This window comes from Crinia signifera, chromosome 1, assembly GCF_055691185.1.
Source record: "Crinia signifera chromosome 1, ASM5569118v1, whole genome shotgun sequence".
NCBI classification, from domain to species: Eukaryota; Metazoa; Chordata; class Amphibia; order Anura; family Myobatrachidae; genus Crinia; species Crinia signifera.
Genome location: NC_139217.1, coordinates 243,057,418 through 243,084,893, shown reverse-complemented (window position 1 = coordinate 243,084,893; position 27,476 = coordinate 243,057,418). Strand labels below are relative to the sequence as shown.

At 44.4% G+C, this 27,476-nt stretch overlaps 1 protein-coding gene across 8 annotated transcripts in view; it reads right to left on the bottom strand.

Moving 5' to 3' along the window:
* Positions 1-27,476, bottom strand: part of PTBP3 (polypyrimidine tract binding protein 3) — a 188,963-nt gene that overhangs the window by 9,523 nt on the left and 151,964 nt on the right. For all 8 annotated transcript variants that reach the window (XM_083179475.1, XM_083179474.1, XM_083179477.1 and 5 more), the window contains 4 exons: positions 14,964-15,103; positions 14,807-14,840; positions 12,223-12,315; positions 5,938-6,154 (listed from right to left, as the gene is read on the bottom strand). In XM_083179475.1, the coding sequence (XP_083035601.1) occupies positions 5,938-6,154; positions 12,223-12,315; positions 14,807-14,840; positions 14,964-15,103 (484 nt within the window). The remainder of the gene's footprint in view (positions 1-5,937; positions 6,155-12,222; positions 12,316-14,806; positions 14,841-14,963; positions 15,104-27,476) is intronic.

The window sequence follows — 27,476 nt, the reverse complement described above, 5'->3', positions numbered from 1 at the left end:
CTGGTCCCCTTGCTGCGTTCACCGCCCACTGCGCCTCCTGCCCACCTCCAGGCTGCACAAAAGATTTACCAAATCTTATTTGCAGCCCTTCCCACTCCGACCCAATGCGCATGGGACCACACATTGGGTTGGACGGGATGTATACGCGCGATTTGAACCGATCCATCCGAATAAGATGAAATCGTGCCCAAATCACATAGTGTATGGGGCCTTTAGTGTGTATCCAGCTTTATACACATAATGGCATTGTAATTGTAATTATTCCTAACACAATTTAGGAAAATAACCATACAATTAAACAATGTTTATCTGGTGACATGCCCATAAAGCCACATGCAAAATTCCAGCAGGTCCAACCATACTTCCCTAATTCCCCTGCGAGACATTAATGAAAATGTAAATGGGGTATGGGCCAAATTGCTTAAGTGGATCAAGTACATTCTGTCATCTATTACACAACTGGCCAATAGTGCAAATATTTGAAATGCAGGAAAATACTGCATACAGAAGAACAGTGACTACATTCCATTGCATGCCCCCTGGGTAGTTATAAAAGCTGAATATACAACAGTCTTTACTTTCTCTAGCTAAGATTTGTGTTAGTGGAACTGGTTACTGAAGCTACTGTATTATAGTGCCATCTCAGGAGTTTATTGAGGTAGGGATGAAGGGTAGCAATAGGAGAATGCCTTAGGACTATTTCACACGCTCCGACTCCTGCCGGGCGGCGAATCCCCGCATGGCCAAGAAGTCATGCTGCACTGAGAAGTTTACAATGGAGGGGATGGCCACAGCCCGGCAGCCGTCCTTTCCAGTGGTTGGATCCGGCTGCAACCGGGCGGCCGTCCCGTGTGAATGGACACAATTGTGTCCATTATTAACTACTATGTGCGGCACGGCTTCTGGCCGTGCGGGGATTCTCTGCCCAGCAGGAGCCGGAGCATGTGAAATAGCCCTTAGGCATCTATGGGTTTCTCTTAGAAGTATAAAAATATGTGATATACACTATACTGTACACCAATCACACAACTGCACATATATTTACATTGTTTGAATCCTTTGTTTCTGATCACTGTACTAGAACTACTGATGACACAGTTGCCAGATACTGTACACTTATTTGTTTTTAGTTTCTTATATAGCGCAGCAGATTCCGTAGTGCTTTACAATCCGGCATGTCCTCCTTTCATTGCCAAATACAACTGTCTATGTGAATTCCATGTCATTATAACATTACGGGAGCGATTCAATTTGTACGTAGATTTGTATTTTATTTTTTAACCTTGACCAATAAGTATTTGCAGCCATGGAGATTTGTTGGGGCCCCGGGTCAAATAACTTGTGGGGGCCCCTATCCATAAAATTGTGACTATATGCTGGCAATGTTATTATATGTGTAATGTGAGGGAACAGATTGAGGGGCAGGCTGCCAGGGTTCTCTCCCAGAGTGATGTAAGCGGCTGCAGCCCTGAGGGTGAAGCCGCAGTCACCAACACTGATTGTCAGGCTGCATCTTGAGCCTGGATAGAGTTCCAAGTGTCGGACATCACACTGTCATGTCAGGGGCCAGGTACCTGCCGACACAGATTATCCTGGGCTGGTTACACACACACACACACACCACTGACAGCACTTGCCTACCAGCTGCATTAAGATTGCAGAGCAGTGCAGCACCGATGTGGATAGGAAGCTGGGGAGAAAGCAACCTGCACACACTTCACGCCTACACCCAGCTTCCCACCAGTACCAGGCATGTTTCTGCTGGGAATGTACATGTGGCAGGGCTTTATCTGGGTTGGGGGGTGGCTGTACATACATGAGGGCATGGCTGTGACAGAGTGCAGGTATGTAGGTAAGCACGTGCGAGAAGTGAATACATAGAAACATTGTATGTCATTTTAGCCAATTTCTTTCTATTTTTTTTTTTTTAGCATAGTGAGGTGTAAGGGTATACAAATCTCTGTGCATAGAAAGCCAGACTTGGTTTTTTCAAGATGAATATTGGAGGTATAATTGGAGAGGACTTTCCTGCAGCCAAATTATAGTGCTGATGGGGGAATTAAATAGTCATGCATAGTCAATGCATGGAGGTGGTGCGGGGGGCTGGTGTCCCGGCCGGCCCGCAGTACACCTACTCCTGTGATACCTTATTAGGTCTGCCACTTGACCTGGATATTATCAGCACTTGATGAAGATGGCTGGTGCAGGCGCTCACAAAGAGATATGTCCCACGGTGCTGTTCTATCTTCTGCCGGGGCTGCCTGCACCTCATGCCCGCTGGCTTGTGTCCCCACGGTGCTCTACACTGAGTGTCGTGACTTTCGGGCATGTGCAGTCGCGAGACTTCACTGCCCGTGATCGTGCACGCTTAGCAGCTCCGTGCGTTCAACTCTTGGTAGTAGAGAAGACTTGATGGTAGTGTGTAGGATTGATGTTGAATGTGACTCCAACAAGTTTCAGCCTTACAGCCCTGCCTATTAACTATTTAATTCACGCACCAGAACTGTAACTTGGCTGCAAAATGCCCTCTAAAACCCACCCACCATTTGTATGTACATTTTTGCACTTACTGTTAAATATTTGTTTAAGTGTAGCTCAATGCTTAGCACGGTGACTAATAAAGAGCACTACTTACAACTAAATCATATGTTTCATGACTAATACCTTGCCTGCACATGACAGTTACCATACTTACCCAAAGATCATTAACATTTCTATTGCGGACGCGAACCAAATTTATTGCACCACAAAACACAGTTGTAAACAGTGTCTTATTCTGTAGCGAGAAAATCTCTGACATTATTAAATCCTGCAGGGCCCGGAGGTTTCATATGTTTTAGGTATTTATGCCATGCATCATACCCCAAAAAGTTTTAAAAACACAATTGCTCATTTCAAACTCAACATTAATGGAAACACAAATCACAATTGTATTGCAATTACATAGAAATATACACCAAAGATTGCCGCATAGCCACTGGTGTACAAAGTGCAAAGTAATGGTGGGTACACATGGTGAGATTCCCTTGCTATTCGATTCGAGTGCTATAAAATCTTTGCTATCGCTGTACTTTTTACATACAATTCATACAATCTGCACTATATAGTCATTGCTGCCCTGTCTATCTGGGTTTCGATTTGTGCTGTCACGGGAGCGCGCATCGGGATCGAAAGGTAAAAAAACCTGTGAGATCTACATACGATCCTCTTGCGATCTGCATGCGATTTTGACTATATAGTCAAAATCTCATCTGGATTGTATCGTGTGTACACAGCATAACCGTAATAGGAGAATGGACCATAACTGGTGAAAGCACTGAGAACACTCTACCTCTACCCTTTCTTCAAATGGAAAAGGAGAACAAAACTAACAATTAGTGATTTAGGTCATTGTGGACACAGAACTCACACATTTCAAACATGTATCTAGAGACGCCATTCAAAACTTGCAGCCTGATGGGCTGCCACCCTAGTACAGGTTAAGTATCCTGTATCCGAATTATTCCGAAAACCAAACATTCCAGAAAGTGAACAAAATTTTTTTTTTTTTTTTGTTTCATGTTTTGAAACCTTGTTTTATGCACAAATTAAATATATTTGTGTTTATTTCATGTGTTTGATGTATATGTACAACATAAATGCAAGATACCTCAAGATACATCATTGAAAGATTAAAATATTCCAAAATACGGAATAATCCGTTATCCAAAATTCTCCTGGTCACAAGCATTTTGGATAAGGGATACTCAACCTGTAGTGGTTTTTATTTAGCTTCCTTAAAGGTTTTTCTTTACAGTTCTTCACCTGACGCTATGGAGAGGGGTGGCTAAAGGGACTTAAAAAAAAAAAGAACATACACAGTGAAACTCATTTTGGGGAGTATTCAATGCCATGGCGAGCGCATGGCAGCGAATCCTGTTTTTGATTCGCAGTGCGCTCGCCATGATTTTTCACTCCCCTTCAATTCGCTGCCAGACGCCAGCCCACACTATTCAATGCGTCAGGGGCTCGCTGCCCCTGACGGCGAATAGTGTGAAGAGTGACGAATCCCCCTGCGCAGATGCTCCATGCCTGTCTGGAGTCTGCAGGGGGATGGGAGGGACTGGTGTCGCGGCAGGGGGGGCGCGCTGATGCAGGCGGGAGCCTCCGCACAGCCTGGGGACAGGTCCAGCAGCAGCAGAGCCTCCGGCTCAAGCAGTCCCAGCGCAGACATCACCGTGCTGTGGCTGCCGGAGTCAGAGGTCTGCTACTGCTGGAGCCGTCCCTGTCAGCTTGTCCCCCGCATATCTCTCCCCCCTCCCGTCCCCTCACCTCCCTCCCCTCACCCGTCCCCTCACCTCCCTCAACTTTAAATATTGTTTAAAAAAAATATATATATATTAAAAATATATTCATGTGCTGCAAGTATATGAATAAAAATAGCATGCCGCTTCATAGGAAAAATATTCTGATTTTTTAACACCAAAAAAAAAAATTAAACACGCTTTAATTTAAAAGATCACATTACAGTTCACCTAAAAAAGATGACGAATGCTAAACGGAGAATCATGGCGAAAATCAATGGAGAAAGCAGTTCTCCATTTGAGCATTGAATACACTGTCGGCGAATTCCACTAAAAACCCCATTGAAAATCACAGGCGAATTGTGGAGAATCATTTACGGCGAATCGGCAGACATTCGCTGTTCATTTGTGGCGAATTGCCTCCATTGAATAGGGAGAATTGTTTTTTCTAACAGAAAATTCGCCGTAAACCCAGCGAATTGCCAGATTCACTGAAAAAAACCGGCGAATCTGAGGCATTGAATACTGGCCTTTGTGTAACCCTACCACCTATTTGGACTGCACTTGAGCACAAGAACACTTTATTGATTGGACCAGCCCTGAACCCACACTATCTGCCTAAAAATCACTGGAGAATTAAGAACTTACACCCTCTTCTTCTGGAACTTGGCACCTGTGTGTACATCAGCCTCCACCGTGGTCACTCACACCAGCCTAAGGAGAGGCTATCACCACCCCTACAAGCCATTGGCATTAAAGAGGTAACATGAGACTATGCAAGGTCCACTTAATATTCATGGGACTATATACTACCAGGGCATCAGAGGAATGGACATTTGCTCACCACATTAGTGCAATAATTGGATCTTTTCCATATGGGTGAATATGATATACATTTTATTTCATGTTTACAAGGTTTTTATTATATATACCCTATTGTATTCAATATTACTGGACAATTATTGTTTTTTTTTACCTAGGTTTTATTGGGAGTGACGCCCCATTTTATATTTAACAGTAGCTTGGCTCAACCACTACATTGTGAAGCACCCTTTTGACATATTGGTATAATTTTTTGCTGATGGTACCACAAGTGGCTACAAACTGAGAGTGTAGCTGCAGTGGTGAGGAATGTGTTGCTACAAGATGAAAGGAGAGGTGTTGCTGAATTAAATGAATGCCCATACTCCTGGTTGGAGGAATTGCATGTACTTCTGTCCTTATATGGACCTTTTAACAATGCTGAAATGCCTTTGCACTACTATATTGTATGAACATATTACACATGCTCACACAAGAAAGTTTTTATTGTGGCCTCTTCAATTACTGCAATTTCCCAATGGAAACCATCAGACAATGCGCCAGATGCACTAAGCTTCAAAAAGTGATAAAATGGAGAGTTAAAAACAACCAACCAATCAGCTCCTACCTGGCATTTTTCAAACACAGTCTGCGACATGTCAGGCAGGAGCTGGTTGGTTGGGTGTCACTCTCCATTTTATCACTTTTTGAAGTGCATCTGACCCTAAGTAACACCGAACTAGAGCATTCTCCTCTTATACAATATTGAAGTGAATTTAACCCATCACTACAAGAAGGATGGACAAAACAATGTCCATCACATTTAGAAATTATATATACGTGTTATACATACGGTATGTTAGACAAATGCAGAGTTGCTGATGGAGGAAAGATATTCTGGAAGTTCTTTGAGCCTGGTTTCTTGAAGCGATGCAGTGGGCTGTTCGTGTAATCCTTGGTCAGGCCTTGGTCTTCATGTCCTTCACGAGGAAGCTGAACAGACTGGTGCTTTGAGAGAGTAATTCGCAGTACCCTTCCATGAAGCCTCTGCCCATTTAGATGGCTCATAGCTAGATAAACCACAGCATAAAAGGGTAATGAGAACAGATGTCGAACAAATCAAATCTACTGGAATTATTACAACTGAGCAATAAAATGGCTTAAATAATATCTTACAATGGAAATTAATACGTTTTGTAATATATATATATATATATATATATATATATATATATATATATATATATATATATATATATATATATATATATATATATATATATATATATATATATATATATATATATATGCGCAGACACTGGACCGGCACTTCCCACGAAGAAATGAAGTAAAGCTGCGTGCCCTTGTAGAAATTTGTAGAAAGCAAGGTTCCTAGTAGACCGCAAGGTAGCCAGGAACAACACGTCACTGCAGCACTTAGTGAAAAAGGTGAAGTCTTTATTGCATAGCCTCAACGGCTCGTTTCGGGGTTACTTCCCCTTTCTCAAGAGGCAACAACAAGTACTTGTTTTCACTAAGTGCTGCAGTGACGTGTTGTTCCTGGCTACCTTGCGGTCTACTAGGAACCTTGCTTTCTATATATATATATCGGGATGGATGTTCGGGAAAAAAAGAGAATCAGTAATCGATTTTTAATCACATAACAAAGTATAATTTATATATATATATGCACAGATGGATATAATGTGATGAAATGATGTATATATATTGTTTTTATGTATCACACAGGGACAGTGCCAACACCACGTCCCCTGAAGCAGGCACCGCGTCACATCCGGAGTGTGAACCCGGAAGTAGGTCCCGGAGCCGGAGGGAGGGCGGAATGGCGGCGTGGAGGCACCAGTTCTGATAAGGTATTTATTGAACCTTCTTACATGGTATAACTGTTATTGTCCTGAAGACGGGCCCTAGGCCCGAAACGCCGTTGGCAGACACAGTAAAAGTACTGTTTTTCAAAAGCGCCTGGAGTGACGTTCTTTCTTCCCCCTGCTATAGATATATATATATATATATATATCAACAAATAGGTTAACCTCCGTGGTGCGCTATTCCGAATCTAACAGCAGCTCCTCTGATATGGTTAGCCTGTTAGTGAGAACCAGGGGTGTACAGAAATGTAACAAGGGGGTTATCGGAGTGCGTTAACAAAGTACCACCTAGCCAATTTAATAAATTCCACTGATACGATTCAGTATCAGTTTAATTTATTAAATTGGCTAGGTGGTACTTTGTTTAGCGCGCTCCAATAACCCCCTTGTTGCATATATATATATATATATATATATATATATATATATATATATATATATATATATATATATTAAAATCCAGATAGAGTACCACTCTAAAAAAAATAGACAAGGCTGTACTTTAAAGGATTGTAGGCACAAACCAGCAGTAAAGCCATACTGAAGGAACACCTGAAGCTTACTAACCTTAAATCTAGAGGTATGAACCCTCTATCTCTCACACCAACCGATATAGGTTTTCCATACTCTATGATAATTTGCTTCCGATACAGGCTTGCGACCTCAACAATGAGGTCCCAAAAGCCAGGCCGTCAAATTGAGCCGATCTAGGTCCTGGTGTAGGAACGGACCTTGTATGAGCAGATCCGGACGTCGAGGAAGACGCCACGACGCTGTCGACAATCTCAGAATGTCCGACTACCAAGACCTTCTGGGCCAATGCAGTGAAATCAGGATTACCCTCAACCCTTGCGACCTCACCCTCTTGAGGACCCGAGTGACCATGGGAAAGGTTTGGGAAAACATAAGCAAGGTCGAAACACCACGGAACCATCATGGCATCCACACTCTCGCATCCCTGGTCCAGGAGCAGAACTTGAGTACTTGACAATTGTGTCTGGACGCCATCAAATCCACTTCTGGGAGTCCCCAAAGGGATACAATCTCTTGGAACACTTCCAGGTTCAAGGCCCATTCTCCCTCCAGCAGATCCAACCTGAAAGTCCGCTTTCACATTCCGGATCCCCCGAATGAACACAGCCGACAAGGCTGGAATATTTAATTCCGCCCACTGAAAAATCTGAGATACCTCTTTCATCGCCAATCTGCTGCGAGTGCCTCCCTGGTGGTTGAGGTATGCCACAGCCATGGAATTGTCCGACTGTATCTGTACGGGAGATCCCTTCAGAAGCTTTCCTGCTTGCTGAAGTGTCCTCCAAACTGCCCGAAGCTCCAATATATTGATTGGTAGAGCAGATTCCTTGCTTTTCCACAATCCCTGCAACCGGAGATGCAGTGCAACAGCTCCCCAACCTCTGAGACTGGCATCGGTTGTGACCACCAATCAATCCCAGGTTTGAAGAGAGCGACCCAGCTGTAGGGTCTCGAGATCCGTCCACCAGCTCAGCGAATCCCTTGACTCCTGAGACAGGACCAGGGTTTCCTGTTTCATGGCCTTTGGATTTTCTGACCAAGTGGAGAAAATGTTCCATTGGCAATCCTTGAATGAAACCTCGCATACTGTTGGGTTTCGAAAGTCACTACCATTTTGCCCAGAAGCTTAATACACTTCCAAACTGATGGATTTGGTGACTGAAGAATGGCAAGCGCCAATAACTGAATATCTCTGACCTTTTCTGGAAGGAATACTCAATGTAGATGCGTGTCCTGAACCACCCCCAGGGACTGTAGTCTCTGAGTGGGAACCAAGTGAAGATTTAAAATCCACCAATGGTCTAGTAGGAATTTTGTAGCTTCTGCCAGATTTTCCTGCAACCTCTCCGCTGACTTCGCCTTGAACAGTAGGTTGTCCAAGTAAGGAATGATCACAATTCCTTTCAACCTGAGAGCCGCTGCCACAACAGCCATCATTTTTGTGAATACTCTCGGCGTCATACCAAGCGTCCTGAGTGGAGAGTACACAGGAGTCCCGATACTGCAGTAGGTGACCCCCCACTCTGCTCCCAGAAAGGGGATCCTCCAAACCGTCAAGCGGAGGGCTTCTCCTCACCTTTGGAAGATTGCTTCTTCGCAAAGGCGCCAAAACGGGATCTGGGTGCTCTGCCATTGATAGAGGGAAATTTGCCTCTGACAGATTGTCCTCTATTGGCCACACCACCTCCAAAGGAGAAACGAAAGGGGGGAATGAAAAACCCCAAACCTGGATGTTGCATGCTTTGTAGCTGGAGTAGGGAGAAAAGTACTCTTTCCACCGTGGCCTGCAGGGATTCCAGTTCGGACCCAAAGAGCAGTTCGCCCTTAAATGCTAATGCTTCAAACGACTTCTTGGAGTCACTGTCAGCCCCCCACGCCTTGAGCCACAGAAGTGGCCGACACTTTAGAGGCCATTCTAGCGCCCTCTTCAACAGCCTCACAAACATATTCAGCTGCACACTTCAACATTTCTGCCAAAATAAAAGCCTCCGTAACAGGTTGAAGCTAAGAACACAGGGAATCAGCCCAAATAATCAAAGCCTTGGAAACCCAGGCCGAAGCAATAATCGGGTGGAGGGTAAACCCAACCACTTCAAAACACTGCCTTTAGACAACCTTCCAACTTTTTATCAACAGGGCCTTAAAAGCGGCTCCCCCTTGCACAGGCAATGCTGTACCTTTTGACAACCTAGCCACAGGTGCATCCACTGGTGTTCCTGTTCCTCTGGCATGGGGTACAAATTGGTAAATTTCTTAGGCATGATGAGCCTTTTAATCAGGTGTTTTTCATGCCTCTCCAAGCAGGTCTCTCATGCCCTCATCCGAGGGAAAAGTTACGGCATCTCTGCGATCTCTCTTAAGCACCCCCTGTTGCTGAACTTGTTCAACCTCAGCAAGATTTAAGGTCTGTTTAACAGCCAGAATTAAATCCTCAATACCAGGATTAGAAGATTCCAACTCTTCTCTCTGGTCCCAAAACAAGTTATCAGGACATTCCCCTTCTTCCTCAGAGTCTAAAGCTGGGGTAGCCAACCCTAGTCCTCGAGAGCTACCAACAGTGCATGTTTTGCACGTCTCCTCACAGAATCACAAGTGAGCTAATTAGCTCCACCTGGGAATCTTTTAAAATGTGTCAGTGATTAATGAGTGCAGCTGTGCAGCAGCTAGGTTGTCTGGAAAATGTGAACTGTTGGTAGCTCTCGAGGGCTAGGGTTGGCTACCACTGGTCTAAAGCAATGGAAGGAGGGGTGGATAATGGGTGCCTGGGGGAGACAGCCTCAGGGGCCCTAACAATTTGTTCCATAAAGGAATTCATCTTATGAACACTCTGAGCGGTGTCCTGCAGGAAGGCAGGATCCCCTGAGAGGGGGTAAAGCAGTGGTTAGGGAACTTGGTCCTCATTGCCCCACGCAGTGCATGTTTTGCAGGTCTCCTCACAGAATCACAAGTGAAATAATTAACTCCACCTGCGGACCTTATAAAATGTGTCTGAGTAATTAGTACACCCGTGCACCTGCTGGGTTACCAGCAAAACATGCACTGTGTGGGGTAATGAGGACCAAATTCCCTGACCACTGAGGTAAAAGGAACCCACAGAAGGCTGAGAGGGGAAAAAAGGTCTAGGAGACCTAGCCAACTCACCCCTTTGCCTATTTAAAACCTGCACCAAAGCAGTCACAGATCTTCCCAGGGCAGCCACCCACGCAGGCTCAGGCTGCTCAGACCTCTGGGCTTGCGCACCACAGGGCACAGATTCATAAGCAGGGCATAAATCCCAGTGGTCCATCTGTGCAGAAGTTAATTTGACCCTGCAAAACTTGCAGTCTATTAACAAGGCAGACACTCCCTCCCCCACCACAGCAGTGCTACACCTTTCTGTCATAATAAAAAACACAGTGCAAGAGGCAGGGCCTGTTATTCTGTACAGGCGTCTGTACAGAATAATGTATCAGTGTACTTATCTGTCTGCTGTAATGGACCCTCAGCGGTCTCTGAGGGAAGCACTGCACAGAAGAAACTGTAACTGCAGCAGTAAAATCCTCCTTTCAGATCCGCACAGTGTGGGGAAAAGTGTGCCAGATCAGAGTGTGGGAAGAGACCAATTCTCTGCTTTATCAGGGGGTCCATCTCCCAAGATCCCCCCTAAACGGAGAGCCGGATCAGGACGCTCCCCGCGGTCCAGGAGACCTCCTACAATGGAGGGTCAAAGCGCTGTGCAGAGAGACTAGACAGCTGACAGGACAGTGCAGAGAGACCAGACAGCTGACAGGACACACTTCTGTTAGCCTCCCCTGGAAGTTTCACACTGCACCTGCCACTAACTAGGTATAAATTAATAAAAAAAAAAACCTAGCTACTGTAAAAGAATGGCTGCAGCCCGCAGCCTGTCAGCATAGCACCCACTTCGGTGGGCACCTAAAACAAACTGAGGGATGCAGAAGGGAGGAGCCTGCCTCTCAAAGATGTTCGCATAGATGCCTGGCTCCTGCAGACACTCCTACATCCCAAGGTCAAGCTGTGCCACCAGGATGGACGAAAGAGAAACACCCATGCAGTGAACTGATGCAAGTTCAATACTTCATTAGCCCATAGTTTAGTAAGAACTTTAGGCGAATAAGGGAGTGAATTAGCCTGACAATTGGTTAGGTTAAAACTGCAGGTTATCAAACACTGTAGCAACAGCAATTCACACACAATTGAATTTCCCACATTATATTAGAAATCTTACAATATAAAAAGTTTACATGTAGTATTAGGAACTGCTTTTACATTAGGCACCTTTGCTTTTTATTATAAACCACATTTTGTACAGCCAACCCATGTTTTCCCCACCCTCATTATGGGTACAGATCGTTAGGTCGACAGGCAGTAAGGCGACCACTATTGGCTGACAGGCAGTAGGGCGACCACTATTGGTTAACAGGCAGCAGATCGACACATGGAAAAGGTCGACGTGGCCAATAGGTCAACGTGAGACACCATAAAAGTGTACTGCTGCGCTCGCCATGCTTTCCCCTCCTCGTCCACTGGGATGGGAATATAATATATTTTAAAAAAAAAGAAAAGAAAACCAACAGTGGTCAACCTAATGACTGTCGACCTACAAACTGTCTACCCAACGACCACATACCCTCCTCACAAGCATATAAGGATTGCTGCCTGGTCTTTGAATCAACGTCGATAATAAAAGAAGTATATCGTATAGATAAAATTACCCAGCTGTGCTTGGGTTGCATCTGCCATCTGCACCAATGCGTTTTCTTTTTTATTAAATAGTATCTTCACACGGTGGACATCACCATAGACTCCTAAAAAGAATACAAATAGCTAAATCAGCCTAGTATTATCTATAAAATACAACAGTTAATAGCACCACTTACATGGCAATGTTTATTTTTAAACAAACAAGCAATTTATCAGTTATCAACCTTGCCCCCACCTTCCAAGAGTGTAGGATATAGCCCATGCTACAACCCAGGCTAGACCCAGTCATGTGCATCTCCTAGCTGTGACAATACTACCCCTCACCCCCACCTAGTGCAAACCAGTACCGGTCAACCCTACACGTCGTTGCTTGTATTTTCTCATTTTTTAGTGCCAGGCTCAGGATTGAGCCAGTGCCAGGCTCAGGGGATCCACGCATTTTAACTCTACATTTCCTTTTAATTTTTAACTTTTAACAGTAGGGTTCATTGTAGTGGTAAAATACTACTCAGGTGGGTAGTTTTATTACTAATGTAAATGATCTATATGCGACTAGTAAAAAGAAAATCAATTGAGGTGATGTATGGGCACTTTTAGGATTTGCAGATCGAGACTTTAGATGGAAAACTTCTGCAGATCACTGAAACTCCCTCTCAAGCACTTGCAGCTCAGAGAGGGAGTAAGAGGGATGCATTACCGTGTGAACCTGGAAAGGAGTTATATTGTCTAGATTCCATTAGGAGTCGGTCTAACCATTAAGTTAACCGGTCTATCAATTAGACACGGCGCTCACATTTTGTGTTGTACAAAGGAAAAATTCCATCATTGGTCACAATGACGGCCATTCAATAGATTTGAAAAAAAATTTCAGTGTGAAGAATTTATTTCATTGTAATGAGCCTCGTTAAAAGGTCTCCTTTTGCCATACCCCTGATGAAATCACTGACGAAACGCGTTGTTTGGTTTTTAATAAATAACTATGTCTTTTGAACGAAGTCTACGTTCTTATTCTGAGAATTGACAGGAGTCTAAGATCTCAAGTGTGACAATTTGATGTCTGCATATTTGTATTACTTTGTGTAGGCCAAGTGATATCCATTAGAGCGCACTCCAATAACCCCCTTGTTTGCGTTATTATACATTTTTTTTATATGCAAAAAAAAAAAGTTGACTTACTGATAAATGATGATCATTTATCAAAAAAAGAAGGTGTTTGCCACATATGACCCACCATGCATTTAGTAGTCATTTACTTAAATGTTCTTGCTATTTTACCCCTTGATGTAGTTTGCTCTGTTTATAAAAAAAAAAAAAAAAAAAAAAAAGAGAAAAAAAAAAGAAAACACATGCCAGTCTGGGGTGACAATTGGTCCCGCTGTAAATACCCTGAATGTACAGTCAAGTCTTATTTTTTGCCAGAAATGTAATGTTTCATTGTGTTTAAATAAGGATCATAATTGCTTTTACCCATTTCATAATAATTAGTAGTTTACTTGTTTATAAGATAAAAAATGTTGTTTGTGACAAATATGACACCATGAAGTAAAATATATTTTTGTTTAAAACTGCGGTACTGTTGATGCATGGTTTGCCACACCATGTTTTTGTCAATAAATCATAAATTATTGCAAACTTGTATCAATCCAAAGTTATCTGTCTATGTATTTTTTAACAAAACAGAAAATATGCAGTAATAATGTAATAATCATAAAAAAAAAAAAAAGTAGGTTTTAACTAAAGGTGGATACAAACTTAAACAACCTACTGTTCCAGCGACTGGTTGTTAAAGTGCAATTATGTATCGTGTGGGTACTGAAGTCTGCTGTACAATGGAGCAATATATAATATGATAATTGTAATAAAAAACTCACATCATCGGTCACATCATCACATCTGATATGCAGCACATCAGAGGGAAAGATGCAAATAAACATTTCATGAGTTGTGTGTACGGATTCGGTGTGAAATGCCAGCGGTCAGAATCCCGACCACTGAAATGCCGACAAGGGGGGGGCATGGATCGCCCCCCCTCCCTTGCGGGCTCACTATGCTTGCCATGCAGCGGGCCAGTGCCTCGCTATGCTAGGTACACTATTTTATTCCCCCGCTATGGGTGTCGTGGACACCCATAGAGGGTCAATGTGCTGGCATTCCGGCGTCAGTATTTCATTCGTTGGGATTTCGACCGCCTCCATATTGACCGCATCCCGTGTGTACACACTGCATAATGGTCACAGGTACCATGACTGCACAACACATATTATGCAGTGTATCTAGAATACTGTAACCAATATAGAAGTAAAAAATATAGAAAAAAAAAGAAAATATAGAAACCAAGACAAGACAAAAAAAAGGTTTTCTAAAAATTGTCATGCCAGTAGCCAACTTATTGTTTAATCATAAGAAACCAGTGTCAGTTGTAGGCACCCCAACATAGTCTACATTACGATCTACAGATGACCCAAATCATTAGTACTGAAAACATGTACGCAGGCTGGTTCAATCACATTTTCACCATCTCAACACATTAACACAAATCGATTACAGGTAACAATATTAAAAAAAAATGTTCCATAAACACATCACATTACTTACCAAACAAGATGAAGAGCCCATGGGGTAAAATAACCTATGGACAGATTCAGAAAACCAAAATCATAAATGAGATCAACAAATATAGGTGGAGATGTTCTATATTATTTATGTAGAGAAACTGCAGATATACTGCACTTCGTATAGCCAAGAGACTTACATCAGGGTTCAGATTGCTGACTAACAGAACAGAGTGTCCAGTTATAGCAGTCATGCCAGGGATTGCCATACGTCCAGTGATGGCAGAAGTGGTGAGTGCAAGCGGTCCAAGAGCTCCTGGTACACCTGAGACTGAAAGCCCTGGGTCAGAAAAAGAAAGGAAAATACAACTCCAGAGTGAATTAAGGACCTCAAACCAACTAATATGCTGTAAGTAAGCATCACCCTGTATCGTGGTTATATAGAAGATATTTCAGCACTGTACATTCTCTTACACTTACTAGAGCATAAGGCTGGGTACATACCTGGTAGATCTAACTGCCAACCCGCTGTCTGTGCTGACATTACAACGGGGCTGGCATTTGCCACGCAGCTGAGATGTCAGCCAGCGGCAGATCCTGCAGCAAAACATTATATATCTGTAGATATATTGGGCATCAGCTGTGCTGCAGTGCTAATGTCAAATGCCTGAATGACAACTTTCACAGACATATCGTGGGTATACCTGCTGATACAAAAACAATATATCGTCTGTTCAATAAAACAGAACAGTTATTGTCCAGTGTGTACCAAGCATAAGAATTACCGGTACTCACGATTACCGGTACTCACGGTTAAAATCGGCAAGATATAGAGATATATATATACATATATAGATAGATATATAGATCTAGATAGATAGATAGATAGATAGATAGATAGATAGATAGATATAGATACAGTCCAAGCTCCGGCACTCCCCAATATTGCGGCTTTCTTTTTCTTACCCCGGTGCCTTCCTTGGGAAAGTCCTTCCCTATGTAGATAGTGGTTAGGCAAATAAGGCGTCACGCTGGGATTTAGTGATGAAAATCTGAACGGCATTTAATTCGTCCGACATGTTTCGAGCACGCAGGCTCGTCCTCAGGGAACAAATGCATGTGCAACCAAACAGTGTTAAATACCCGCCCAGGGTCCCACCCCAACAATTAATTAAGAGGCATACTCACCTGCGCCGATCAATGTGTCGTCTCCGCGTTGTCCGTTCGGTGATCCGGGGTTGCCGATGACGTCATCGCATGCGCCGTCCAACGGCGGTGCTTTGCGTGCCCTGTCATAGACATACACCTCCCATCACCAATTGACGTCGGCGGCTTGACTGGGCGGGTATTTAACACTGTTTGGTTGCACATGCATTTGTTCCCTGAGGACGAGCCTTCGTGCTCGAAACATGTCGGACGAATAAAATGCCGTTCTGATTTTCATCACTAAATCCCAGAGTGACGCCTTATTTGCCTAACCACTATATATATATATATAGATATATATATCTATATAGATATCTATCTATCTAGATCTATATAGATATCTATCTATCTAGATCTATATAGATATCTATCTATCTAGATCTAGATAGATATCTATCTATCTAGATCTATATAGATATCTATCTATCTAGATCTAGATAGATATCTATCTATCTAGATCTAGATAGATATCTATCTATCTAGATCTATATAGATATCTATCTATCTAGATCTAGATAGATATCTATCTATCTAGATCTAGATAGATATCTATCTATCTAGATCTATATAGATATCTATCTATCTAGATCTATATAGATATCTATCTATCTAGATCTATATAGATATCTATCTATCTAGATCTATATAGATATCTATCTATCTAGATCTATATAGATATCTATCTATCTAGATCTATATATATCTATCCATCTATCTATATATATCCATCCATCTATCTATCTAGATCTATCCATCTATCTATCTAGATCTATCCATCTATCTATCTAGATCTATCCATCTATCTATCTAGATCTATCTATCTAGATCTATCTATCTATCTATCTATCTATCTATCTATCTAACTAACATTAAAACGTAACACTAAAAAGATCCCTTGATTGGAGTAATTCATTTAATATGCATGTGAGTAAGGTATGCCTGACTGACAATGTTGAACATTTGTAAAGTAAAGAAACCCAGATAATCTTATCCTCTCTATATTGATATGTAAGTGAGGTACTGTATGACAATAATTATCCCTGGGGCAGAATTTCTATTAATATAGTGTAAATAGTGCCTAACTAAAAGAATCCACAACTGATAAGTTTTAATCTTATTATTTTATGGCACCTGAATGTGGAAAAACCACCAAGCTAAAAAAAAGAGAAAAACAGCAAGGAAGAAACCATATGAATAGGTTGTCAGGATACGGTAAGTATTCTCCCATTTCTAGATTAACAGCAGTCTAGCACCCATTTTCCCTCACCTAACTCCCTTTTTCAAGACTTTAAGAGAGTTCAGTGGGGACTGAGTGGATGTGTGGAGAGTAGGATTTAACCCCTTCCCGACATTTGATGTATATATACGTCATGGCCGGGATGTACTTCCCGACACATGACGTATATATACGTCATGACTTCAAAGTGCCACTGCGTCTAGAGACGCAGTGACAGAGGGACGATGTCTGCTGTCCCTGACAGCAGACATGTCCCTGCATGCCCAGGGGGGGCGGCGATGCCGCCCCCCCGTCGGCGATCGCTGTGATTGGCTGTTCAATGTGAACAGCCATTCGCAGCGTTTTCCTGTGTTACCGGCGAATCAGACGCTCGGTAACACAGGTGTCAATCACCGCCGGGTGTGAGGGGGCATGAGGGGGTCATCAGTGACGACGACACCTCACCCCACCTGCCCCCAAGGCTGTGATTGGTCCGTCGGACCGACGGACCAATCACAGCCAAGGCGCGCCATTTAAACTAACGGTGACTGCGCTGCAGACGCCATTCTGGTCTGGAATTGCGTGCAGAGCGGTCACCGGCCACTCTGTCGTGATATACATACCTGAACCTTGCCTGATACTTACCTGATCACCGCTGATCACCGCTGGTAGCGTGCTGCCAGCAGTTGGATGCTTCCTGGATCTTGTGACTTCCTGTGTCCTGCTGCTGCAGTGTCATAGAGTCACAGATCGTGAGAGATAGTGACAGATAGTGACAGAGAGTGATAGAGAGTGCTATATTTTGTGTCTGCTGCACCCCTTTTGTGCTGATCAGTATATCTGTGCTGATCAGCAACTTTTTTTTTTTTTTTTTTTTTATATATATACCTGTCAGTTGCACCAAAGGTTGTGCTGCCTGTGCAACTGACTGCTGCCCCCCCTTTTGTGCTGATCAGTTTAAATTAATTAACTGATCAGCAACTTTTTGGGGGTCCAGGGTTTTTTTTTTTTATATATACCCTGTCAGGTTGCACCCACAGTTGTCTGCCTGCTGCGCCTCACTGCTAATCAGTGTCGCATCACTGCATCACTGATCTGCATTTTTTTTGGGGGGGGGGGGGGGGATTGCAGTGGGGTTTTGTTTTTACACCCACGTTGCTTTTGTGGGTGCTTTTGTGGGTGTCCTGTGGCCGCTGATCAGTGACGTACATCACTGAACAGCATTTTTGGCACAGGGTTGATATTTTTTTTCTGCAGTTTTTTTAAATTGTTTTTTTTTTTGGAGAGTGCTGTGGTTTATTACACCCACGTTGCTTTTGTGGGTGTCCTGTGGCTGCTGATCAGTGACGTACATCACTGAACAGCATTTTTGGCACAGGGTTGATATTTTTTTTCTGCAGTTTTTTTAAATTGTTTTTTTTTTGGAGAGTGCTGTGGTATTTTTTTTTTTAAATTGTTTTTACACCTGTTGCCTTTGAGCGCTGTTCAGTGACGGACGTTACTGACCAACATCTGTGCTCAATTTTTGGCGCAGGACCTTTTTTTTTTTTTTTTTAACCCCTTCAATTTTTTTTTTTTATTGGGATCAAATTCCTGTATAAAGTATTTTTTTTTCTGCACTACATACACACTACACACCCCCCGTGTTGAAATAAAGTTTGTACCCCCCCAACACTATACACGTGTTGAAACATTACACTTACAGAAACACAAAAATAAAAATGGCATCCCAAATGTCATCCCAAATGTCATCCCAGTCATCCAGAAGAATGTATTCAGCGGAGAAGGCATATGCCATGCTTGCCTCTGACTCTGACACAGCCAGTGATGCAAGCGGGGAATTTGAAGGATTCGTCTTAAGCTCCTCTTCCTCCTTTAGTGATGAGGGACCCCCTCAAAGACGCCCCCGTAGAGCAGCTGAGACCCCCCCCCAAATGATTGATCCCGTATGGACCCCACCACCAGACAATTTTGAGCCCCAGGTTCCTGAGTTTTTGGCCATCCCAGGAATCCAATTTGATTCAACAGGTCTCAGAGAAATTAACTTTTTCAAATTATTTTTCTCTGATGATTTTATAAATTTAATGGTGGACCAAAGTAATTTATATGCCCAGCAGTTTATTGCTCAAAACCCCACGTCATCATTTGCTAGGTGGACCCCTGTAGATGCAGTAGAGATGATGACGTTTTGGGGTCTGGTGTTACATATGGGCATAGTAAAAAAGCCAGAAATTAGGCAATATTGGAGTACAGATGTTCTGTACAGCACCCCACTTTACCGTATGGCCATGACTCGGACTCGTTTTGAGATAATCCTTAAATTTTTACATTACACCGATAATGCACAGTGCCCACCCAGAGATGATCCCACCTTTGACCGGCTATTCAAAGTCAGGCCGGTCATTGATCATTTCAGTGCCAAATTTGCAGAGATGTACATCCCTGAAAAATTTATTTGTATCGACGAGTCCCTTATACATTTTAAAGGAAGGGTTAAATTCCGCCAGTACCTTCCCAGTAAGAGGGCAAGGTATGGCATAAAAATGTATAAACTGTGTGAAAGCACCTCAGGGTACACCCACAGGTTTAGGGTATATGAAGGGAAGGATTCAAGAATTGAACCGCCAGAATGCCCCCCCTCCCTCGTAGGTGTTAGTGGAAAAATTGTCTGGGATTTAGTGCACCCCTTCCTGGATAAAGGTTATCACCTCTATGTGGATAACTTTTACACTAGCATCCCCCTGTTTAAGGCCCTTGGTTCAAGAGGTACAGCAGCTTGCGGTACTGTGCGCAAGAACCAAAGAGGCCTCCCAAAAACGCACATTGCCCAAGTACTGAGAAGGGGTGAAAGCAGGGCACAATCCACCGAAAATATGTTGTTGGTCAAATATAAGGACAAGAGGGATGTCCTTATACTGACAACAATTCATGGAGACAGTACCACCTCCATCCCTGTACGAGGTACCAGTACCCACACCTCAAAACCTAATTGTATCCTAGATTACAATAAGTACATGGGCGGAGTGGATCTTTCAGATCAGGTACTGAAGCCGTACAGTCCCCTGCGGAAAACAAAAATCTGGTACAAGAAGCTGGCCGTGTATATCATCCAGATGGCACTGTATAACGCTTACGTGCTATTCCATTCTACCAGCCAGAGGGGGACATTTATGCACTTTCAAGAGGAAGTCATAAAGGGCCTAATATTTTGGGAACCAGCAGGCAGAGGGCCCCAGTACTTCTAGTACTGGCCCCCGTATTGTACCAGGGCAGCATTTTCCTAACGAAATCCCCTCCACTGCAAGAAAGGGCAGGACACAAAAAAGGTGCAAAGTTTGCTATAAAAAGGGAATAAGAAAGCAAACTATTTTCCAGTGTGACACTTGCCCCGACAAACCCGGCCTATGTATAAAGGAGTGTTTTAAAATATACCACACATCTATGGATTTTTAGGTTCATCATTTCACCGTGCTTCGGGGGTCTTGCTAATGCCACATAGCACCCACCATTCATTCCACCAGAATCTGAGCTGCAAAATCCAAAAATCACTCCTTCCCTTCTGAGTCCTGCCATGCACCCAACTGGTATTTTTTGGTCACATATGAGGCATTGCCATACTCGGGAGAAATTGGGGCACAGATTTTGGGGTGCTTTGTCTCCTTCATTCCTTGTGAAAGTACAGATTCCTACCTGTTAATATGCTTTCCTCTACTCCACCATGGCAGCCAACTCATGGGTTAAGTCCCGAAGGGTAGTACTCTGGAAGGAAACAAAAACGGAACACTGGCCCCTATATAAGCCACACCTCCTAAGGACTCAGTGTCTTGATTAAATAGCCAACATATACACAGTTACATCTCACTTAAATCGCTTTTAACCACCAACAACCGGGCGGGATAATGCTGCCATGGTGGAGTAGAGGAAAGCATATTAACAGGTAGGAATCTGTACTTTCCTCTACCTCCCCATGGCAGCCAACTCATGGGTAATACCCAAGCAGTTACCACACTGGGTGGGCAAAATAACAATAACGAAATAATAATAATAATAATAATAGGGGTTACATCACCTCACTTTAAACAACTGCGCTCAGCACCTTCCTACCAAACCGGGCATCTGCCGACGCCGTTACATCCATTCTGTAATGTTTGGTGAAGGTATGTACTGAGGACCAGCATGCTGCTTTACATAGTTCCTGAATTGACGCCGCCTCCTTTTCCGCCCAGGAGGCCGATACTGCTCTTGTTGAATGAGCCTTTAAGCCTACAGGTGGGGTCTGGCCCCTAACTTTATATGCTTCCACAATACAAGATTTGATCCATCTTGAAATCGTAGTTTTGCTGGCCCCCTGCCCTTTATTATTTCCTTCGGTCAGCACGAACAACCTTTCCGTTCTTCTATGAGACTTAGTTCTTTCCAAGTATATTTTTAATGCTCTAACTACGTCTAACGTATGTAGCCTCTCCTCTTTCGAGTTAACCGGATTCGTGCAGAACGAAGGCAGGATAATCTCCTGATTAATATGAAAGGCGGATACCACCTTGGGCAGAAACTGCGGATTCGTTCTTAAGACTACTTTGTCTGGAAAAAAGTTCAGGAAAGGCTGCTCTGCCCAAAGAGCCTGGAGTTCCGATACTCTTCTCGCGGATGTGACTGCGACTAAAAACACCACCTTCATAGTAAGCATTTTTAATGACACCTCCTGCATCGGCTCAAAGGGTTTTTCTACTAACGCATTCAAGACGAGATTAAGGTCCCAAGGCGCCAGCGGGTTATAAAAGGACGGCTTTATTCGTTTAGCTGCTTGGATAAACCTCTGAATGTATTTATTATCTGCTAACTTCCAGTCCAGCATGGCCGACAGGGCCGAGATTTGCACCTTAATAGAGCTTACGGACAAGTTCTTGTCTAGCCCCCGCTGCAGAAACTCCAGCACCGTCCCTACTTCTTTTGCCTGACTGCTTTTTGACTTACAAAACTCCACGTATCTTCTCCAAATCCTGTGGTACGTAATGGACGTAGATCCCTTCCTGGCCTTGAGCAAAGTTCTTACTACTCTGTTGGAAAACCCTTTCCTCTCTAACATTTGCGTCTCAACAGCCATGCCGTCAGTTTCCAGGTAAGGGTCTGTGACCTCCATAACCTGTTTTGACCTATTAAATTGTCTAGATCCGGCAGGTGCCATGGCTCCGCTATCGCCATCTCCAGTAGTTTGGAGAACCACGGTCTCCTCGGCCAGTACGGAAGTATCACTATTGCAGTCACCTTCTCCTGCTGAATTCTCCTCAGCAGCCTCGCTATTATAGGGAATGGCGGGAAAGCGTACACGAATTCCGCTTCCCATACTGCCGTCAGCGCATCCTGTTTCTCTGCCCCAGGCTCCCAATGTCTTGAGAAGAACCTCTGGAGCTTTGCATTCTTTCTTGTGGCCATGAGGTCCACTTGAGGTTGACCCCACATTTTTATGATTTGCTCGAACACCTCTGGGGACAACTCCCATTCTCCCGGCTGCATGAGCTGCCTGCTGAGGCTGTCTGCCTGTAGGTTCTCCTTGCCTGCCACGAACACCGCCGTGAGACTGTTTACATGGCTCTCTGCCCAGGATATTACTTCCGATACTTCCGCCATGAGCTCTCGGCTCTTTGTCCCACCTTGCCTGTTTAGGTAAGACACCACCGACTGATTGTCGGACCTTATGACGACATGATTCCCCCATAGGGACTCTTGCAGGTGCATGCAGGCCATAAGCACCGCCCTCATCTCTCGGACGTTGGAGTGCTTGATTCTTGTTCCTTGGGTCCAGACCCCCTGAACCATCTGCTCTCCACAGACCGCTCCCCAGCCTGTCAGGCTGGCATCCGTGGTCACCACTTTCTGTCTCGTCACCGCGAACACTCTTCCTTCCTCTAGCCTCCGTCTGACCGACCACCATGCTAGATCCTGACGAGCCTTTTTTGACAGGGTAATCTTTTGAAATTAGTTTTTTCCATCGCCATCCCACTGCATAAGGAAGCAGCTTTGGAAAGCCCTCATATGGAACCGACCCCATTGTACGGCATCTAATGCTGCCGAAATGAGGCCGAGCACTTTCATGCAGTCTCCTGAACACACAACTTTTTTGCTTTGGAGAGAAGATATTTCGCGCCCTAACTTCTCCCTTCTGTCCTCTGTTAGTTTGACTGTCATGTGATTTGTGTCTATCCAGACACCTAGATACTTCACTACACTCGCCGGGATGAGTTGACTCTTCTCCTGGTTTATCAACCACCCGTGTAGTTCCAGGTATTGCCTTACTTGCGACGTGCTTCTCTCCGCCTCCCTCCTTGTTCTTGCCATGATTAACAAGTCGTCGAGGTACGGCCACACGCAGATCCCTTGCTGTCGCAGATTGGCGACCAATACCACCAGTATTTTCGTAAATGTCCTTGGCGACGTAGCCAGGCCGAATGGCAGGGCGACAAACTGGTATGTTGCCCCTCCAAGATGGAATCTCAGGTACCTGTGGTGCCCCGTATGTATCGGCACATGCAGATATGCGTCCCGCAGGTCTATTGTAGTCAGAAATGACCCCTCCACGATGTCCGGTAGGATAGACCTTAGTGATTCCATCCTGAATTTTTTTTGTTATGATAAAGGCATTTACTCTTCTTAAATCCAGAATAGTCCTGAAACCTCCTGAAGGCTTTTTGACTATAAAAAATCTTGATTGGCAACCTTTCCCTTCTTGCTCCTTTGGCACTCTCACTACCACTTTTTGGTTGATCATTTTTTGTAGGCTGCCCAGCATCTTTTCTCGCGTATCCCAAGGTATTGGAGACTCCGTCTTCCAGTAACCCGGAAACTTTGCAAATTCTATTTTGTACCCGGATTCTATTATCTCGAGTACCCATTTGTCCTGGACAGACTGGGACCAAATCTGCTTGAACTGCAGCAGCCTGCCCCCAACTGTCACTCTGGCGTCATTGACTAGAGTGCTTTGCGGAATATCTTCCGTCTCTGCCCCTTTGGCCTCGAAAAAAGCTCCGATTTGCCACCCAAGACTATCTGAAGCTTCTCCCAGGCCTATATGTTCTCGCTTCTTTAAACTCCGGTGATTGGAATTTAAGCGATCTATTGAAAAAGGGCTTCTTCCCCTTATCCTGTGGCAGCCACACTGATTTACCACCCGAGATCTTCGTGATGATATCATCGAGCTTGGAGCCAAATAAATACTGCCCCTGAAACGGCAGAGACAACAGTTTCTGTTTTGACTGCGTATCTGCTGCCCATGGCTTAAGCCAGAGCGCTCTTCTTGCCACCGCTGTAGTCGCGCTTGATCTTGCCGCTAATTTTACTGCATCCACAGACGCATCACACATAAATTCCACGGCAATTTGAATGTTCTGGATGGTTTTTATCAGATCGGATCTCTGAATCCCATCCAGCGTGTCTGACTCTAGGTCATGACACCAGGACCTCATTACCCTGGCTGTTACTGCCATAGCTGCGGACGCCTTGATTGCCGCACCTGAGGTGACGTGCTGCTTCCGCAGACTGACCTCAATCTTTCTTTCCATAGCGTCCCTGAAAATATTTGCATCCTCTAGAGGGAGCGTAGTTTTTTTGGAAATTCTCGCGATAGCCGCATCAACCCTTGGGGCCTCCTCCCAATGTTTCACCTGCTCACTCTCGAATGGATACATCTTAGATACCCTAAGCGGCACCGCCACTTTTTTATCCGGGTGTCTCCATTCCTCGTCTACCATTTCCTTCAGCGGCTTTGATAATGGGAATGTCTTGCTCTTCTTCTTCCTGTCCTGGAAAAGCAGATCCTGCAATTTCTCCTCTTCTTGAGTCTCTTCTATTTTCAGAGACTTGTTGATAAGAACCAATAGGTTCTCCAATAGCACAGGGTTAAAGTCTGCCTCCGCCTTATCCTGTGTTATTTCTCCTTCTACTTCCTCCTCTCTAAGAGCTGGGTCCTCTGCCGAGTCCTGGGACCCCCCTGAGAGCTCCGCTCTGGGCCTTTTTGCTTGCATTCTTTCCACATCTTGTTTAGTCATAAAAGTGTCAGCTAAAGCAGTCTTCAGCATAGACACCAACTCAGTCATCTGAGGCAACCCCATTTGCTGGGTTAGTTTGCAGGCATTACATGCGGACCCTATCCATTTGTCCGGCAGTGCTTTATCACACAGACTGCATTTAGCAGTGTGATGCTTCTTATGTTTAGCCTTTGCCTCCGACTGCCCCTTGCTTGTATCTGATCTAAAAGCACACATACAGTAGTCAGCACCATTAAAGCTTTATCAAAACAGTTCCTATCTTCTGGCTTACCCTGATTTTCTCTGCTGCTTTTTCTCCTCATCCATACTGACAGCTTTATCAGCCTGCAGCTAAAAGCAATGACACACAGTAAGGATGATGACAACTCCTCCAGCTTAACGCTGTCAGCGGAGTCTTACCGTCTGCTGGATTATACTGCACTTGTGCCCGGACACTCCACTGCTCCCCAGCAGTCCTCCGTTTGTATTGCCGCTTTTTTAAACGTCCTGTCGCGCCTCAGTGACGCGCCCCCCGTGGTCCCCGCGGCGCCCCTGTGACGTCAGACGCCGCAGCATGTGATCCCCGGCTACACGCCCGACGGGCGCCCCGTCTCTGCGTCCCTGCGCGGCGCCCCTGACGTCAGACGCCACCCCGAGCTCCCTGGGCTACACGCCCGACGGGCGCCCAGTCACTGCCTGCACGGCGCCCCTGACGTCAGACGCCACACGCCGGACACCCGACGCCCGCCAGCCTCCAGGTCTCATGCTCGCACCGCCGCTCCAGGACCACGCTACCGTTCACCGTTATGAAAGAAAAACCCTCCGGGCACCGGCTCCAGCAGACCCCAGGTACCCCTTACTGCCCTCGACAGCGGGGACCCGTATTTTAGATTCATGCCTCAACCCCAACTGCTCTAGGCAGCGGAGAGGGCCGCAGCTCAGGGTAAGCCCTTCCACTACCCTGGAAGGAAAAAAAAAGACACTGAGTCCTTAGGAGGTGTGGCTTATATAGGGGCCAGTGTTCCGTTTTTGTTTCCTTCCAGAGTACTACCCTTCGGGACTTAACCCATGAGTTGGCTGCCATGGGGAGGTAGAGGAAAATGAAAAATTTGGAGCCAGAACTGCATTTTTGTGTAAAAAATGTAATTTTTCATTTGCACAGCCCAGTTGTATCAAAATTGGTGAAACCCCTGGGGGTTTGAAATGTACACTATACCCCTAGATGAATTCCCTGAGGGGTGTAGTTTGCAAAATGGGGTCACTTGTGGGGGGGTTCCACTGTATTGGTGCTTCGGGGGTCTTGCTAATGCGACATAGCACCCACCAACATTCCACCAGAATCTGTGCTGCAAAATCCAAATATCACTCCTTCCCTTCTGAGTCCTGCCATTTTTTGGTCACACATGAGGCATTGTCGTACTCGGGAGAAATTGGGGCACAGATTTTGGGGTGCTTTGTCTCCTTCATTCCTTGTGAAAATGAAAAATGTTGAGCCAGAACTGCATTTTTGTGTAAAAAATGTAATTTTTCATTTGCACAGCCCAGTTGTATCAAAATTGGTGAAACCCCTGGGGGTTTGAAATGTACACTATTCCCCTAGATGAATTCCCTGAGGGGTGTAGTTTGCAAAATGGGGTCACTTGTGGGGGGGTTCCACTGTATTGGTGCTTCGGGGGTCTTGCTAATGCGACATAGCACCCACCAACATTCCACCAGAATCTGAGCTGCAAAATCCAAAAATCACTCCTTCCCTTCTGAGTCCTGCCATGCACCCAAATGGTATTTTTTGGTCACATGTGAGGCATTGCCGTACTCGGGAGAAATTGGGGCACAGATTTTGGGGTGCTTTGTCTCCTTCATTCCTTGTGAAAATGAAAAATTTTGAGCCAGAACTGCATTTTTGTGTAAAAAAATGTAATTTTTCATTTGCACAGCCCAGTTGTATCAAAATTGGTGAAACCCCTGGGGGTATGAAATGTACACTATACCCCTAGATGAATTCCCTGAGGGGTGTAGTTTGCAAAATGGGGTCACTTGTGGGGGGGTTCCTAACTTTTAGCATCTTATGGTGCCTAGAAACCTACATGGTGCCTTAAAAATAATCTCATAAAAAGGAGGCTCCAAAATCAAGTAGGTGCTCCTTCTATTATGAAGCCTGTGGTTTGGTCAACGTGCACACTAGGGCCACATATAGGATATTTATGAAAACAAAAGAATTGGGGGAATCAATTTTTAGTCACATTTCTCTAGTAAAATCTACTGTGTTCCTT